Raw genomic sequence first — 14,730 nt, forward strand, 5'->3', positions numbered from 1 at the left:
TTGCACGCAGAAACATAGGATAACCAGCATTGGTACTAGGACAGGTCAAGAAAAGTTTGGGACGTCTCAGATGCAATAACTAGTATATGTACATATGTACAATACGGAGAACAGCTTGGCATCCCACAGCCTCAATCCCTGCAGTTAGTAATTACACGAACTGCCCAGGTAAACCGGAGTACGTAGTCGCACTTCCAAAGACAACTTCAGGTCGTGTGTCCAACCCCAGGCCGTCTACCTGCCAAGGACACCTCAGTTAACAAAGGCCGACTCCTTCTCCATATCAACTGTATTAGATAATTGTGTATTGGAAATCTGCGCTGGTCCAAACAGCACTGTTGTTGCATGCTACTCCAGATACGCTGTTGTCATGTCCAATCTAGATGGTTTAGGCATGACAGCCTTGAACTATTAAGCAAGTGCAGACATCAACAGGGACAGACTCCACGATACAACTGAAAAGTATGTCAAATGCATGCCAGCGAAATAATGATGGCATTATGTGCAACTACAATGCCTCATGCCGATCGTCCAGTTAGCGGAAATCGCTATAAAGGCCAGTAGTTTGCATGCCATTCGCAGCTACTTAACGCCTTCTATAATAACATAAAGCTATTACTGTAAATAGCCTCTAGGTAGGAGGGACACTTGCCTCCGAATAAGTAAACTCCAAGTTGCAATATATGCCTATACTTTGCTTACGGCATGCTGTTCAGCCTCAACGATCGCAAGCAATATCACCATCCAGGGTAGCACCACAATATCACCAGCTTCCGCGACGAGATGAAAAAGGCCCCCAAACGGCTCATGCGCTCAAGTAATTCGTTCAGTCGCCGCAGCCCCCATCCGTGGGATCGCCAGCCAAAGACAGTAACTAAAATGACGCAACCTCTTGGCGATTCCTTTCTCTGCAGTACGACAACAATTGCTGCATGTCATTGTGACCGGGGAGGCGCATATACGCGGTCGGACTAGACTTCAATGCCCCGTCGCGGATTATTAGTAGTGCGTTTTTTGTACTAAACACTTCTCGTTGTCCGCGAGCGCAACTTCGAGTTCACGCGCGGATCAACGTCGCGACTGGGGTACGAGCCGCAAATTTGGGGGCGGCAGGGCTGTTGCCAAGGAACCGCTTGCTTATAGTAGTTATGTTCCATTCGGCGGAGTGCATGGACGACCATTCGGAGGATTTTCAATGAGCAATCTCACAATCGGAGAGTCCATCACGGTCGATGGCCACTAACACACCATGGAAGAAAAAACCGGTTTCGATGCAAATCTAAATTTGGCAAGGCAAGCGACCGCACTGTGGTTCGATTGATTCGCGTTTCAACTTTGTGTCGCAGTAATGATCTCATGGATGCCTTAGGGTAGGCCAGAACGTTTGATCGAGAGAATCCAAATACCAAGCGCTATAGTCCTCAAACGAGGCGGTGCCATCTAAATCGAAACAGAATGACCCAAAGCCAGCAAACGTCATTTCTTGAAGAACCCAGACCGCCCCTGAACGGGCGCTCTCCCCCTCTTCAGCAGAGTATCCTTGGTACTCTTCGAATACTTCCTCGCCTTGGGCGCCAGCCTCTCGTCGACCTTCTTGGATATTCTATACACCGTAGAACCAATGACTTCGTCTCGAGGACCCCTTCCATCTCGCGACATCCGCTTCTCAACCCCCGAAACCGTTCTCCGGCGGGGCAAGTCTTGTCCAAGGGAGGACTCCATTTCATCTTCCTCTTCGCTATCCGAATCCGTCAGGAACTCGGCAGGCAGGACACTAGGAATGACTATCTTCCCTGATCTTTTCCTGCCAGAAACTTCCTGGGTTGGCGCTAGGACTTCTTCAGTCTGAGTTTCAACCTTGCGCTCTGAAGCTTGCTGCTTGAATAGGGCATCTCGTTGCTGCCGCTTCTGCTTTTCAGCGGCTGCTTGTCTAGCTCCTAGTTAGCTCCAATCTCCATTGACCATAGTAGAAGAATAATAATAGTAAGTTGAACAGTACTGCAAGAGGGAAAGATACGTACTCTCGAGCAGCTTTCTTCTCCGCCTGCGCAGACTTCTTCATCTCAACTGCCACCTTGGTGGTAGACACTGCCTCAGGAGCCTCATCACTATCACTTTCCTCCTCCTGCTCCGCTGGTTTCGAGGCCTCGACGGGTTTAGCCGGAATGACAAGTTCCCGGTCTGCATTGCCGTCGTCGTCAAACGTGATGACGTTGCTCCTCTTGCTCGCCGCCGTGGGTGCATCTGCCTTTGGCTCTTGGTCGTCGTCCTTTGACCGCACGGGCAGTTTCCTCTGTCTTTTGGTGGTGCTTGTGGGCGGCGAGGGAGTAGGTTCAGCACTTTCAATGGCTGCTTGGGCCATGGCCTTTCGCTTGCGCGTTTCGACGGGCATTGTCGATGTGCTTTCAGTGAGTTTCTCACTGAGCTGTCTTGTGGCGTGGTCTGATCCTGGAGAGGAAGCGGCTCCTGTCTAAATCCCTGAGAGAATACGTCGCAGACAGAAATAGTTTGATTCAAGTATTATATTGCTCAACCTGCTCTTGAGTATGAGTGTTGTTATGCAATGGTCCTGTGATGAAAGGATGTACATACCATGCTGAATTGGGACGACAATTTTGATATCAAAAATATTTAGTGGGTCGCTATGGTCGGAACAGCGCGGCGTAGAACGCTGTGATTGGTCAGTGGAGTCGGCGGAGTTGGAGATGTACACCAGACCAGACATCTGCACCTTTCTTCTTCAAGATTACAACCACCAGCTTGGAAATGAACTACGACCAACTTGTTTTAAATGATTCGCTGAAAATTGTCACTGCTTAGTTTTGCAGACTATTTATTTCTTGATTTTTTTTTTTTTTTTTACAGTTACTACTTTACAGAAAGGGGCATTATGGAATCGGTAGTACCTGATCCAATGCAAGATTGAACTACATCCCCCCAACCACACACGACTTCATCCTCGTTGTGCTATCAAAATGGCCGTCAGACGGGTTCTATCGCCTTGCGCACTCATCCCTTCCTCACCAGGCGGTATGATCCCTGTACTATCAAAAAATCACATCCATCCATACACAATTCAACCACACCAGCAAGCGCGATCGTTTGCTTCTCGCTCTCCCCCCAAAGCCCCTTCCTACGCCGAAGTGTTCACTCTATCAGACATTCCGCTCAGCTCCTTCGAAAGCGTAATCTCTCGCAACGGCAGCTCATTCACAGATCTTTCCCCAGAGGAATACTACAGCGTCGCTCAGAAATTCTCCGACGCAATCAACCGCGGGTCTTCCCCTTGGACCTCTTCATTCACAGGCAGTACGTTGACTCTTTCGCCGCCAAGGTCCTCGCCCGCTCCCAACCACAAGACTAACTCAACGCCAGAAGATGCCATCCCCGCAGAAACTCTACACAATGTAGCCTGCATCATGCGGCAAATCACCGGGCCCCGAAGCGCAGACGCCTTCGCCACCGCCCTCTGGTCAACCGCCTCCGAAATGGGCTACCGCCCATCCACGCTCTCCCTCGCCCGGCAACTCATCCGTTCCGGGGCATACGGGAGAGTTCCGCAGCTGCGCAGGGTCGAAGCACGCTTCAAGGGCCTGGTTTCCAGTGGTAAAGACGCGGATGCGCTCACTGCCGAGGGGGAGTTGCTGCTGGAGCAGGGACGGCTGGATGCCGCCGCCGCGGCGTTGAAGAAGGCGCTGAAGCTGAGCCAGGGGTTTGAATGGCGACCGTATTGTCAGTTGTGCCTGGCAAGGACATACTTGCAGATGGGGAAATTCGATGACGCCCGGGGGCTGTTTGAGGAGTTGGCCGAGGAAGGGGTTGTTGAGGCTGACATGGAGTTAGCCGAGATGCTCAAAGGTAGTGACGTGGATGAGGCACGGCAGAGGATGTACACCGCTGCGTGTAATGGGAGGAGGGATATGTTTACGCGACTTTCAGAGATGGAATTGGAGCTGGAGACGGTTGGCGGTGAGGAGGATGGCGCGGAGAGGAAGTTGTGGGCGACGGAGTGGTCAAAACTCGCAGACGGGCGGGTTGAATATTAATTAAACCTGGACATATATTTGATCTTGTGTATTTAGAAACACCCGGCGTCCTCTTTTGGGGACCTATTGTATTACACCTCCTTGGCCGTGTTCCTTCATAATTCTAAATCTACTTCTTTTGCTTCTTAACACTATTCCTCTCATTCCCCTTCAGCCTCCTCTTGTCACCAACATCTTCATCCCCTTCATCCGCGTTCTCCCCACCATCACTCGCGACCATTTCCATCATTTCCCCTCCCTCGCCCTCAAACAACTCTCTCCACGAACCATCCAGGACCCTCTCGTCATCCCCATACAAACCGACTCCATACGCAATCTTCATGGCATTGATGCAAGTCTCCCTCCTTTTCCCAAAGTCAAACATTGGCTTCGGATACGTCCCCTGCTCCTGGTCATCCAGTCCATCACCCACCACCCTCACGCCCGCCTTCTTCTGATCCTGAATCGGCGCCTTCCACGGCTCGTATATGTACTTGGAATCCAAATTCTTCAGCTCCGGGACCCATTTGCGAATCAAATCTCCGTTCTTATCCCACTTCTGCCCAAAGGAAACGGGGCTGTAGCACCGAAAATACTGCGAGAAGAAAGCCGTACACGACAACCACTGCCAATTTCCTGCGTTGCAGGCAGGTTCATGATCCAACAGGTGCACCTCAAAGACCTCTGCTCCTCTCTCCCAATCGACGTAGCATCCTCCCCTGGTAAGGAAGCACGCCACGCTATGGCGGCCAAGGTGGTGCATCCAACCCGTGTGGACGAGCTGGCGCATAAGAGCGTCTATCCAGGGGAAGCCCGTAACGCCTCGCTTCCATCGCTGGAACCACTTCTCGGCGTCGTCCGAGTCAACTTTGTACTTGTCGGTAACAAGCCCGGTCTGCGAGTCTCTCTCCGAAGGCAGGTGCCAGGGTATAAAACGACAGTACGGGTTCCCAGCCGTCTGCGTAAACTTGGCGCCGACGGCCGCCTGCGCAGCAAAATACATATCCCGAAAGATGAGTTGGCCCGTCAAGCTCGCCGGAGGGGTCGACGCCCCTTTCCCGTAGGCCTCGACCACATCTTGCACCCGCCAGTAGAACTCCCTGACGGATAGGGCACCAAAGTGCAGAAACGGCGAGAGCAACGTGGTCGACTGCGGCTCAAACTGCGCCGGACTGGTCTTTGGCTTCTCAAAGGTGGCTGTGTACTTTTTGTTTTCGATAATCTCGGCTAGATCCTTCAACGCAATGCTCTCCCCTCCTCGGTAAGGAGTCGTGGCCGCCGGAAACCCAAGCTCCTCCAGAGTCTCGATAGCGAAATCGCCCTTGGGCCCAGCGATGCTCTTGTACGCCGTGTCTTTCTTCTCCCTCGCCTGCGCATTCACATCTGGAGCGTTGCTCGGCACATGCTGCTCGAAATCGAGCGGCATATCGCCCGGGTCGGGGAGACCCTTGGGCGCGGCTATCGGCCGGGGGACTTGGCCAACCTTCTTTGCAGCAGAGAGCAGCTGCGTCATGGACATGGTTGGCTTGCCATCGTGGTGGGCGACGATCTCGTCGCTGTCCCAGAGGGTTCTACCAGAGCGGATGACGACTTCGACGCCAGCTTCCTTTGCTGCCTTGGCGACGACGTCGTCGCGCTGCCGGGCATATGCATCGGTGTCCTTCTCGAAGACGAGATGCGTGACTTTCCAGGCTTTGAGGAGCTTGGGGAACAGAGTCTGGGGCGCTTCTCGGAGGACGAAGAGCTTGGACTTGGGGTTGAGTTTTGTAATGGAGCTGGAGAGGTCATTCTGACAGTCGAGGCTAACATGATTCCTGATCAGCACCTACGACACAGGTAGCGCATTGTTTACGGAGTTGAAGTGTGTTCGTGGCTGACCTACAGAAACTGCCATCGATTTGTGCCTCCCCTCGCCCTGTAGACATAGTAGGGATCCCAGGTGAATATCGGCCACAGAACATCTGGCTCGAGATCTAGCGCGGCCTTCAGCGCGGGAGAATCGTGAAGTCGGAGGTCTGTTCGGAACCAATACACGACCCTTGGTTTGGTCATGATACCTGCCGCCTTGTCTTAATGCGTGTTTTGAAGGTTGTCCAGATGGAAAAGGTCTTTTGCTGATTAATTTCGCCAATCTGAATATATGTATGAAGTAAACTGGTGTTTGAAACAAGACTCAGATGTACGATCAAGACATGTTTTTATATAGCGTATCAATGCTCCATTTTTCCCCAAGAACCTGCATGCGTGTAATACTGGTAAAAAGCAAAAAGTAAAACAAAAAAAAAGGGAAGAAAATAAGGAAGAATGATAGTCATGATGTCAGCACGCTGGTGTTCCTCAAGATGCTCAAGCGGCTGCCGCTTGGCCTGGATCGATGGCATCTAAGACATCAGAGGCGGGTAAGCTTTAAAGGTGCGGGTGGAAAGGGGCCCACTTCTGCAGGGACTGGGCGAATGACGTGGGGAAATGGTTGGGTTCCTGGAGATCGAGGCCAGCAAGACCAGCAGGCTAGCACCGGCAGTTTGCGAGATTGAGCACTCGAGATCTGTTGTCATGGTTCCTGCCCACTTGCTCAGCAAAGGCCAGCAATACTTACTGCTACTAGTAAATTGTGTGCGTGGCGTTGTGAGCCTATTTATTCCGAATTGGTACGAGCAAACCTCAAAATTGTCTATTGCGATAGAAGTCTGTGCTTCACGTGTCCACGCGCGTTCACCATCTCATCTCATAGCCGGAAAGGCAGTCAGCCGTTATCAGAAAGAGACAAAAATAGCCTTCAAGCATAGCCTTTGAGCCAGCACGTCCATGTTGGTTCAATCATGCGTCGTTCAGCCATCGCCGCCACTGCAGCCGTGCAGCCATGCGGCCATGCGGCCATGTCCTGGTCACGGTCTTGGTCACGGTGGATGACGAGGAAGAGAACCAAGGTCAGCAAGCACACTTCAACACATTGCATGACAATATAGTACAACTTTTGATTGCCAGTCAGTCTCTGGCACCCACTCGCACCAAAGCCAAGGTTGACCGACCCTAGAAGCCCCCACCATGGCACTCGCTCGCTGCCCACTTCATCGCGAGCATAAGCAACGCCAAGCATCACAATATTGTAGAATCTATGTTGTAGAATCTATGTACGTCACTACGGAGTGCACTGGGCTAATCCAACACCGGTCTCGATGTCAATATTGACATTCTGCGGGGCCGAGTGTTGTTGTCGCGCCCTGTTGCCGGTCCCCAAAGGAGGACTGTTTTACTCTTGAAAGAACTACGCAGTAAACAATCAACCATGAACATGTCCCTGGGTGTGGGGTAGTTCATCATGAGATGAATTGTCATCTTGATTGTGATCAGCAAATGACTGACCATTTTTTTGACTTTTTCTTCTCCTGGGGCATTTGCCCACTTTACCAACACACACTTTGTCTCGGCGGTAAATGGCGGATGACAGACAGTCAACCGTCTCCCACGGCCCAGCAGCCCTATGTCCGTGTCGTAATTTCTGGGCTGCAGCCAAGCAAGAATCAAGAGGCGTATTGTGCATCGTGCATCGTATTGTGTCGGTTGAACGAAGCGGCTTCCAAGGTTTGGCAACCATCAGCTGGCGGGGTTTGTGGTGTAGTCCAATTTCATCCATGTACGGAGTTATTGATGCCGCCGTTGCGACGCGTCGAGTCGAGGTAAGCTGAACTAGGCCTAGCGACGCGTCAAGGACGGCTTAGTTTGTTGGTTTGGTTTGTAACGAATGATGACACCGTATCACCGTTTCCGTCGTCATCGCCTTGGTATGATGGACGACGGCTGTCGTCGAGGCAATTGAGCATAGAAACATGAATGATGAAAGTAATCAGGGTGGTTGTTTGCAACGGCCAAGTGGACACGACGCAATACTGATGCAGGGCGCTCAAGTGGGCAGTAGGAACATTGAAAGTCCACGAGGGCACGAGGACATATCATATACTCGAGGTATTACGACCTCGCACTTGCACCTATTATTACTCCATTCTACAGGTAAAAAGGAGTACTCCGTAGTTATACACATGTCGCACATGCATAATTGATCCTGCAATCTACCTTTCTACTAAGTAGGCATGGTATGTTGGGAGGGAGCAAGAATCTTTGTTTGACCACCTGGGCAGGCAGTGCTCTAGCTGTCGCGGGCTGTACCGTGACAAACAAAACTTGTCTGCTAGGATTGCAACGGCAGCCTGTGTACACGCAGATTATCATGTCAGAGATGCATTACATTCCGCCTTCCCCCCTGCTTGTAAGCAATGAATTGGTACAAACTGTTCACTTTCAATCTGGCTTCCGAGCTTGGCTGTACCGGCCGGGCTAGGAACCAGGTTCATCGATCCTGTGGGACTACAACACGTGCTTCCTCCGGCTTCTTCCATTTTAAATTGGCAACCAGCCAGCCAGTGGGACATCCGTAGTTTCCAAGTACTATATGCAGTTGCAGAGTTTTGCATGGCCGTCAGTGGCTTGAAGTACATGTGGTGCTCACACGACGTTTGAACTCTGTATGTGATGAAAAATGCAGTGACATTTGTTGCACCATGTCAACAACTGTTGATCCTTTCCACCCAGTTCCGGCAAACACTGTGGCCATCATTGAGGCCAGCCACCGCGGAAAGTGTTTAGGCATGGCAGGAAAATATTTGCATTGTAGTTCCAGCTCGTGCGGCCCCGGAAAAAAAAAGAAACTGCATCATCCGGCTATGTGCTTGTTGTCTTGTTTTTGTTTTTGTTTTTGTTTCTGTTTCTGTTATAAGTTGTTTATTGACTAGGGTGGTCTTGGTGGCAATTTGTGCATTGTTTGCCTAGGAGCCCGTGAAACATGGCTCAGTGCTTACTAGAGCGCGCGTGCAACGGAAGGTTGCCGCCTAGCAACGTGCTGAAAGACGACACCTGCTCCGGTAAAGCCGCCCAAACTCCAGCGGGCTCCAGCGGGCTCCAGCGAGTCGCAATAAAAACTTGTGCCTAGATCCGGGCTAGTGCCCCACGAGCCGCCGCGAGGCTCCACGTAGGTTTTGGTGTTTCGTGACTGCTTTCCTCTGTTCCTTTGGAGCAAGGGAGGAAAAAAAAAATCAAACCACCTGCTCTGCCTCCCACATTGGACTTGGGAAGGATCTGCGCTTTGTGTTTTGTTGCAGTTTTTGAAACGTCAGGTTGCCAGAATATAGAGCCTAGCTGCTCGTGCGCGCCTGACATCCCCATGCTGCGTTTCAACTGTGCGCCCACCAGTAGCATGGAGTACCGAAGCGTCAGGAACAGGCATCGACTTGATGTCTCCAACCGGATGTTGGTTGAGTGGGAAGGAGCAGTTGGGACGCTGGTTGCTGGTAGAACTCACTGAGGTATCCGATACTTGTTCATATACGGGTTCTCGGCTGCCAAACATGTATAGAGTACGCAGCCGGCATGTCCAACAGGCTTCTGCCGTCTCACGTCCTTGTTTCCTCTTTGCGCCTCCAAGTGGCTCCTTCCCCGCCTGCCAACGGCCTGGCCCACAACACCCCCGGTTATGGGTCCCCAAATGCAAGGAAGCTTGTTCCTGGTCTTGCCTGGTTGCTTGCAGCAGAATCCGGTCTCTCGATCTCACTGGCTGAATTGAGGAAAAGGTGCTCGAGTGCACAATGCCGTACAAGCATCCTCTCTGACAAGATGCTTGCACGCGACGGTTCCATGTGCTTCTGACGCGTTTACTCGCAGCTGAGGGCTTTTTTTCTTATTAGTTCATGGGTATGACCAACAATTGGCCTGCTTCGTTTGGTCGATATTCTTTCCCTTCTTCCATTCCTTCATTTCTGTGATACTCGCTCTTACACCTTAAACCGACGACGGTCTGATTATTCTACAATCCAGTACCCCGGGTGTTCATGACGCCTTGCCTTTAGTTTGCCTCTGCGTACTTCCGGTGGGACCACAACACACTTACTCGTCGTTCGGAGAAACCAACGACGCCAGGGTCTTTGTCACAATTGTCGTCGGTGCTCTTTTCTTTGTGTGACGGCCGGTACCAGTATTTGTGGTCATCCTCTGCCAAACAAGTCTGTTTGCACCACACATACATACAATACTCTGCCAACCGCCGCCCTGTCACCACCTCTTTCCAACAGAACTTGATGGTCAACTCGCTTGCCATCCCTTACGATTGCGGGACTGGCATCTTTCTACATCTGCGGTGGAGTCATCGTGACTTGATGGCTCCCACTTACACTCCAATTCTGTGAGAAGGCGACGACGGTTCGAAGAAAACGGCCGCCCATATCAGACTTTTACGGATCCGACAAAAGCTACGTTACCGTGTGCTCCCGCAGGTGATTGGGCGCCGCGGCCACAATCGTGCTGTGTTGGGGCGGATTCTTTTCTATTCCCTCTCTTCGAGGCTTTGACAGCCTCCTCCTGCTGGCATGATGCTCCGCGCCGGATTTCTACTCATCGTCGCCGGAACTCTGGCCGTTCTTGCAACATCCGTTACAATTTGCCTCGAAATCATTTCGTGTGTGCATGCAGCAAAAAATTCCAAGTTGCTCATAGCAAGCAGCACGGCTGCCGCCTTAGAGTCCGTCGTCCTGCTTATACTTGGTGCACTCGGCATAGCACAAGTTGTACCAACAAAGGTGCCCCTGTCATGGAAGTGTTCTTTACCTGCATTTATAACTCAACTCTCTGCTTGGCTAGCTGCCCTGGTAGCTTCTGCAGTCGCTTTGACCTACTTGCAGGAGTGGTGGACACAGCTCGAAGTAGACGACGAGATCGCTGAAGGACGTGGGAAAGTCTTCGTCGGTTCAGCAATAGTTGTGGCCTTTGCTACCGCTCTCCAGCTTGGTTCCATAGTATTGCACTTTGCGACAAGTCGAGATGTTACTGCTGGAACGGCTTCATCCTTTCATTCAAATGAGGAGGGCCGCAAAATGAATATCAAATCCGTTCGATACAGCCGAACAATTGTTGGGGCCGCTCTCCAGGAAACGACATCAGTAAGAAGCAATGAGTCTTCGCCGCCCGCGCCGGAAAGCTCAACCATGGGGCCAATTGACTACTTGAAGGCATCCATGTCTCAAGCCATTCGACCTACAGCATCCCGAACCAGCTTTTTGAAGAGTGGGCGACGAAGAGCGACTTCACTGGGCTCGGAGTATCCCCGTAAGAGCACAGATACGTCTTTTGATTCTTGGGACACTTCATCTGTGGACGCGCACAATCGTCAAGTTGTCATAGAGATGTCATCTCCCGCGACACTCAAGAGGAGTTTGGAGACGATTCCGGCTAGCCCATCTGGGAGCCGCTCTCCCACCCGGCCAGGCACTCCTCTCGATATGGAGCTGGAGCCTCCTCGTATGCTATATAGAGCAGAGAGTTATACCTCGAGCGTACTATCACAAGAAGATGCCCACAGGCTTACCCCCGACAGCTCTGTGAACGAGGCACATATTCACCCACTCTTTCGATCTGATTCCCCAACGCCACCTCCCGCTGCAAGTCCCGGCACAGTGGTCTTGGCTGCGCCGAATGCCGGGCAAGTCATCTCGTGCAAGACTAGCATGCAATCCATGAGACGTCTACGAAGTGGAAGCTTGCCTGCGACGCCTAGCCCTCTTATTCATCAGGCCAGCTTCGACACCCTGAAACACTCCAAAATGGGAGATGACGGCGATGTTGGGCGAAAGAGTTCTGGCGCACAAAGCGAGCGCAAAATGACACCACCTGTGCCTGAGTGGCTGCTGAGCCCGTCTATGAAGGCCAGCCTGGAATCATTCAAGGAGCAAGAGGATGACGAGGAGACATAATGAGGGGACAGAAATGAAGTGACGATCATTGACCTTTTCTTTGTACGCATGACTGTGAGCGATTTGACTTGAATATTCTTTTTTTTCTTTTCCTCTTTTGGGTTTGATGGGGATACGATATTGAGGTGCGAACCTCATCATGTTGATATGACTTTGGGTATAATTGGTTGATTTGTACAAAGAGCGAGGCGTTGTATTTAGATGACGGGTCATGTAATTTTTATTAGCGGTCATTGCTGGAGAATCCAGCGGTGGGCCACGAGGCAAAAAATCAAATGATATTCAAAACTATCTAGTAGACATACTTTCGGGTTTCATCCACTGGTGAAAGCGATGCAAGTCGGAGATGTATTTGGCGCAACTGGGCGCCGCCGCCCATGCTTCACCATTCGCCACCCTGGGAAACCTGTCAAAACTGGCAGTCTTCAGCGCCGCCACAGCTCTGCGCAGCTGTGAACCCGGTGTTCCTGTAGTGTTCAGCTATTGCCGTGGCTAGTACTAGAGAGGTAGTTGGTTATCCTAAGATCCCCCAAGTCTGCACGACGGTTGCGAGGCGGGGTCTTGCACCTTGCGTGGCTCCAACTTGGACATTGGTCTGGACAGTCCTCGTGGTTGAAGCAGCACGACATGTGTTTTTTTGCTGGCTGACAAGACCAGACCCCACCTCGACAGACTACCCAACCCACAAAGAGCCACCAGCGTCGAAGTCGGTCTTTAGCCAACCATTGCTTCCGTCATCGTTGCCATCTTTCTCTCCTCCAACCTCTCCGACCTCTACCCTCTTGCCTGCACAGATAATTCGCCTGAGACCTAGATCTCACTGACGACTCTTCTTCCATCGCAGCTGTCGAGCTGCGCCTCTTCTGCCCATCATGAAGGTCACGTTCCGAGTATGCCTCATCCACACCCCCCCGCCACCGCTGGTGCTTATTTGATTGGAAGCTGTTTTGGGTACATTGGTCTGAAGCTGTGTAGCCTGGCTGCCCGCGCCGAGGTGCATCATGGAAATGTAGCTGACTCTTGGTCTATTTGCGCAGGATCTGAAGCAACAGAAGTTCGTCCTCGAGGTCGAACCCACCTACCTGGTATGTCTCATCTGCCACGATACCTAGGCCGTTCCGATGTCGACCGTATCAACCACACACGCCGTGACTGACTCGAATATGTCGTAGATCTCGGCTGTCAAGGAAAAAATCTCCGCAGAGAAGGGGTGGGACCCTAAGCACCAGAAGCTCATTTATTCCGGTTCGATACATGGCCTGCTCGATGATAACGCCTTGGCGAACTGGATTTTCTGACAAGGTTTAGGCAAAATTCTGAAGGATGATGAGACCGTCGCTTCTTACAACATCGAGGAGAAGGGCTTTGTCGTCTGCATGGTGAACAAGGCATGTTTGTTTTCGAGTCAATTGCGCCGCTGCTTTAACCAAACTGGAAGGCTAACATATCTTCAGCCCAAGGAGAAACCAGCCCCTACCGCTGAGTCTTCAGCTGCTGCTGCTCCTCCAGCCACACCCGCACAGCCTGTTGCCAGTACTCCTGCTGTTCCAGCTGCACCCGCTCAGTCCTCCACTACTCAGTCCGCCGCCCCGGCCACGCCAACTCCGCAACGTTCTGGAGAAGCTGGGGGGGAGACAGGCTCAGGCTTGGCTATGGGTGCTGAGCGTGCTGAAGCCATTACCAACATGGAGGCCATGGGATTTGAGAGGAGTCAGATCGAGGCCGCCATGCGCGCTGCCTTCAACAACCCTGACCGTGCGGTTGAATATCTCTTGAATGTGAGTGATGGGAGGACCACACAATGATATGATGATGACAGACACACATCTGATAAGTCTCAAAGGGCATTCCTGAGAACATTCAACAAGAACAACATGCTCGCCAGGCTGCCGCAGCTGGACCGACGCAGGCCGCCCCTGCCGCTCAAGAGGGCGGAGAGGATGATGGTGGTGTCAATCTCTTCGATCTTGCCGCTCAGGCTGGTGGTGGTCGCGGAGGAAGTGGTAGTGGCAACGCGGCTGCTGCTGCTGCGACTGCAACCCAGGGTGGTGCAGATCTGGGCAACTTGGATTTTCTCAGACATAACCCTCAGTTTCAGCAGCTCCGCCAAGTTGTTCAACAGCAGCCTCAGATGCTCGAGCCTATTCTGCAACAGCTTGGCGCCGGTAACCCTCAACTTGCACAGCTGATTGCCGCCAACCCCGACCAGTTCCTCTCGCTTTTGGGCGAAAGCGCCGACGACGACGTTCCCCTCCCCCCCGGCGCCCAGGCTATTTCTGTCACAGAAGAAGAGCGGGATGCTATTGAGCGGGTGAGTTGGATGCAATCTGCCGAGATCTGGTGCAGATATGAAGTGCTAACGGAATATAGCTGTGTCGTCTTGGTTTTGATCGTGACCAGGCCATCCAGGCCTATTTTGCATGTGACAAAAACGAAGAACTCGCCGCAAACTTCTTATTCGACCAACCTGATGACGATGAACCGCCTACCAACTAAGGTGGCTGGCATTGGTATGGCAGGTACTGGGTAGAGGACAATGACAACGACGGTGGAAGCAGAAGCACTCACGAACGCTTGTTATGATTATGAAACAAAACTCCGAACGAGGTTAATGACACTAGCCGCTGGGGAGGAGTTTAATATCACGATTCCAAAGGGAGGTGAAACGCGGGGATGGAGATTTTGCTGGTTAACTACACAGTTACAATGTTGGAGAGCCCATTTTTTTTAACAAGAAGTGAGTTAGTGTGGAGGATGATATGTTTGCAAGTGGCAATCAATGTTTGAGGTGCTGGACTGCATAGGCACTTAGGTTGACATATTGGCCTAGAATATTTCGACAGTGAATGTTATTGCAGTCTTCGCAAAGCCATCTCGCAGTTACTACTGTATGGAAACGTACCGTATCTTGT

At 51.7% G+C, this 14,730-nt stretch overlaps 6 protein-coding genes across 6 annotated transcripts; 3 read left to right on the forward strand and 3 right to left on the reverse strand.

The window, feature by feature from the left end:
- Positions 1-1,113: 1,113 nt before the first annotated feature.
- J3458_007262 (uncharacterized protein) lies at positions 1,114-2,583 on the reverse strand. The gene is made up of 2 exons (XM_007811854.2): positions 2,022-2,583; positions 1,114-1,930 (listed from the first exon to the last, which is right to left on the reverse strand). Exons 1-2 carry the CDS (start codon positions 2,390-2,392, stop codon positions 1,477-1,479), a joined length of 825 nt encoding a protein of 274 aa, XP_007810045.2. The 5' UTR covers positions 2,393-2,583; the 3' UTR covers positions 1,114-1,476.
- Positions 2,584-2,759: 176 nt separating this feature from the next.
- On the reverse strand, positions 2,760-6,380 carry J3458_007264 (uncharacterized protein). Its single transcript, XM_066119289.1, has 2 exons — positions 5,908-6,380; positions 2,760-5,827 (listed from the first exon to the last, which is right to left on the reverse strand). Exons 1-2 carry the CDS (start codon positions 6,075-6,077, stop codon positions 4,156-4,158), a joined length of 1,842 nt encoding a protein of 613 aa, XP_065975927.1. The 5' UTR covers positions 6,078-6,380; the 3' UTR covers positions 2,760-4,155.
- J3458_007263 (uncharacterized protein) lies at positions 2,976-4,046 on the forward strand (the record flags this gene model as incomplete). The annotated part of the gene is made up of 1 exon (XM_007811853.2): positions 2,976-4,046. The coding sequence occupies one exon, from the start codon at positions 2,976-2,978 to the stop codon at positions 4,044-4,046; it is 1,071 nt and encodes a 356-aa protein (XP_007810044.2).
- A 331-nt stretch (positions 6,381-6,711) lies between the features above and the next one.
- J3458_007265 (uncharacterized protein) lies at positions 6,712-7,122 on the reverse strand (the record flags this gene model as incomplete). Its single annotated transcript, XM_066119290.1, has 1 exon — positions 6,712-7,122. The coding sequence occupies one exon, from the start codon at positions 7,120-7,122 to the stop codon at positions 6,802-6,804; it is 321 nt and encodes a 106-aa protein (XP_065975928.1). The 3' UTR covers positions 6,712-6,801.
- A 2,537-nt stretch (positions 7,123-9,659) lies between these two features.
- J3458_007266 (uncharacterized protein) lies at positions 9,660-12,338 on the forward strand. Its single transcript, XM_007811851.2, has one exon. The coding sequence runs from the start codon at positions 10,439-10,441 to the stop codon at positions 11,816-11,818; it is 1,380 nt and encodes a 459-aa protein (XP_007810042.2). The 5' UTR covers positions 9,660-10,438; the 3' UTR covers positions 11,819-12,338.
- Positions 12,339-12,690: 352 nt separating this feature from the next.
- Positions 12,691-14,314, forward strand: RAD23 (UV excision repair protein rad23; the record flags this gene model as incomplete). The annotated part of the gene is made up of 7 exons (XM_066119291.1): positions 12,691-12,708; positions 12,856-12,903; positions 12,991-13,063; positions 13,127-13,206; positions 13,273-13,596; positions 13,662-14,129; positions 14,189-14,314. 7 exons carry the CDS (start codon positions 12,691-12,693, stop codon positions 14,312-14,314), a joined length of 1,137 nt encoding a protein of 378 aa, XP_065975929.1.
- Between the last annotated feature and the right edge of the window lie 416 nt (positions 14,315-14,730).

Source organism: Metarhizium acridum (genome assembly GCF_019434415.1).
Source record: "Metarhizium acridum strain ARSEF 324 chromosome Unknown scaffold_72, whole genome shotgun sequence".
NCBI classification, from domain to species: Eukaryota; Fungi; Ascomycota; class Sordariomycetes; order Hypocreales; family Clavicipitaceae; genus Metarhizium; species Metarhizium acridum.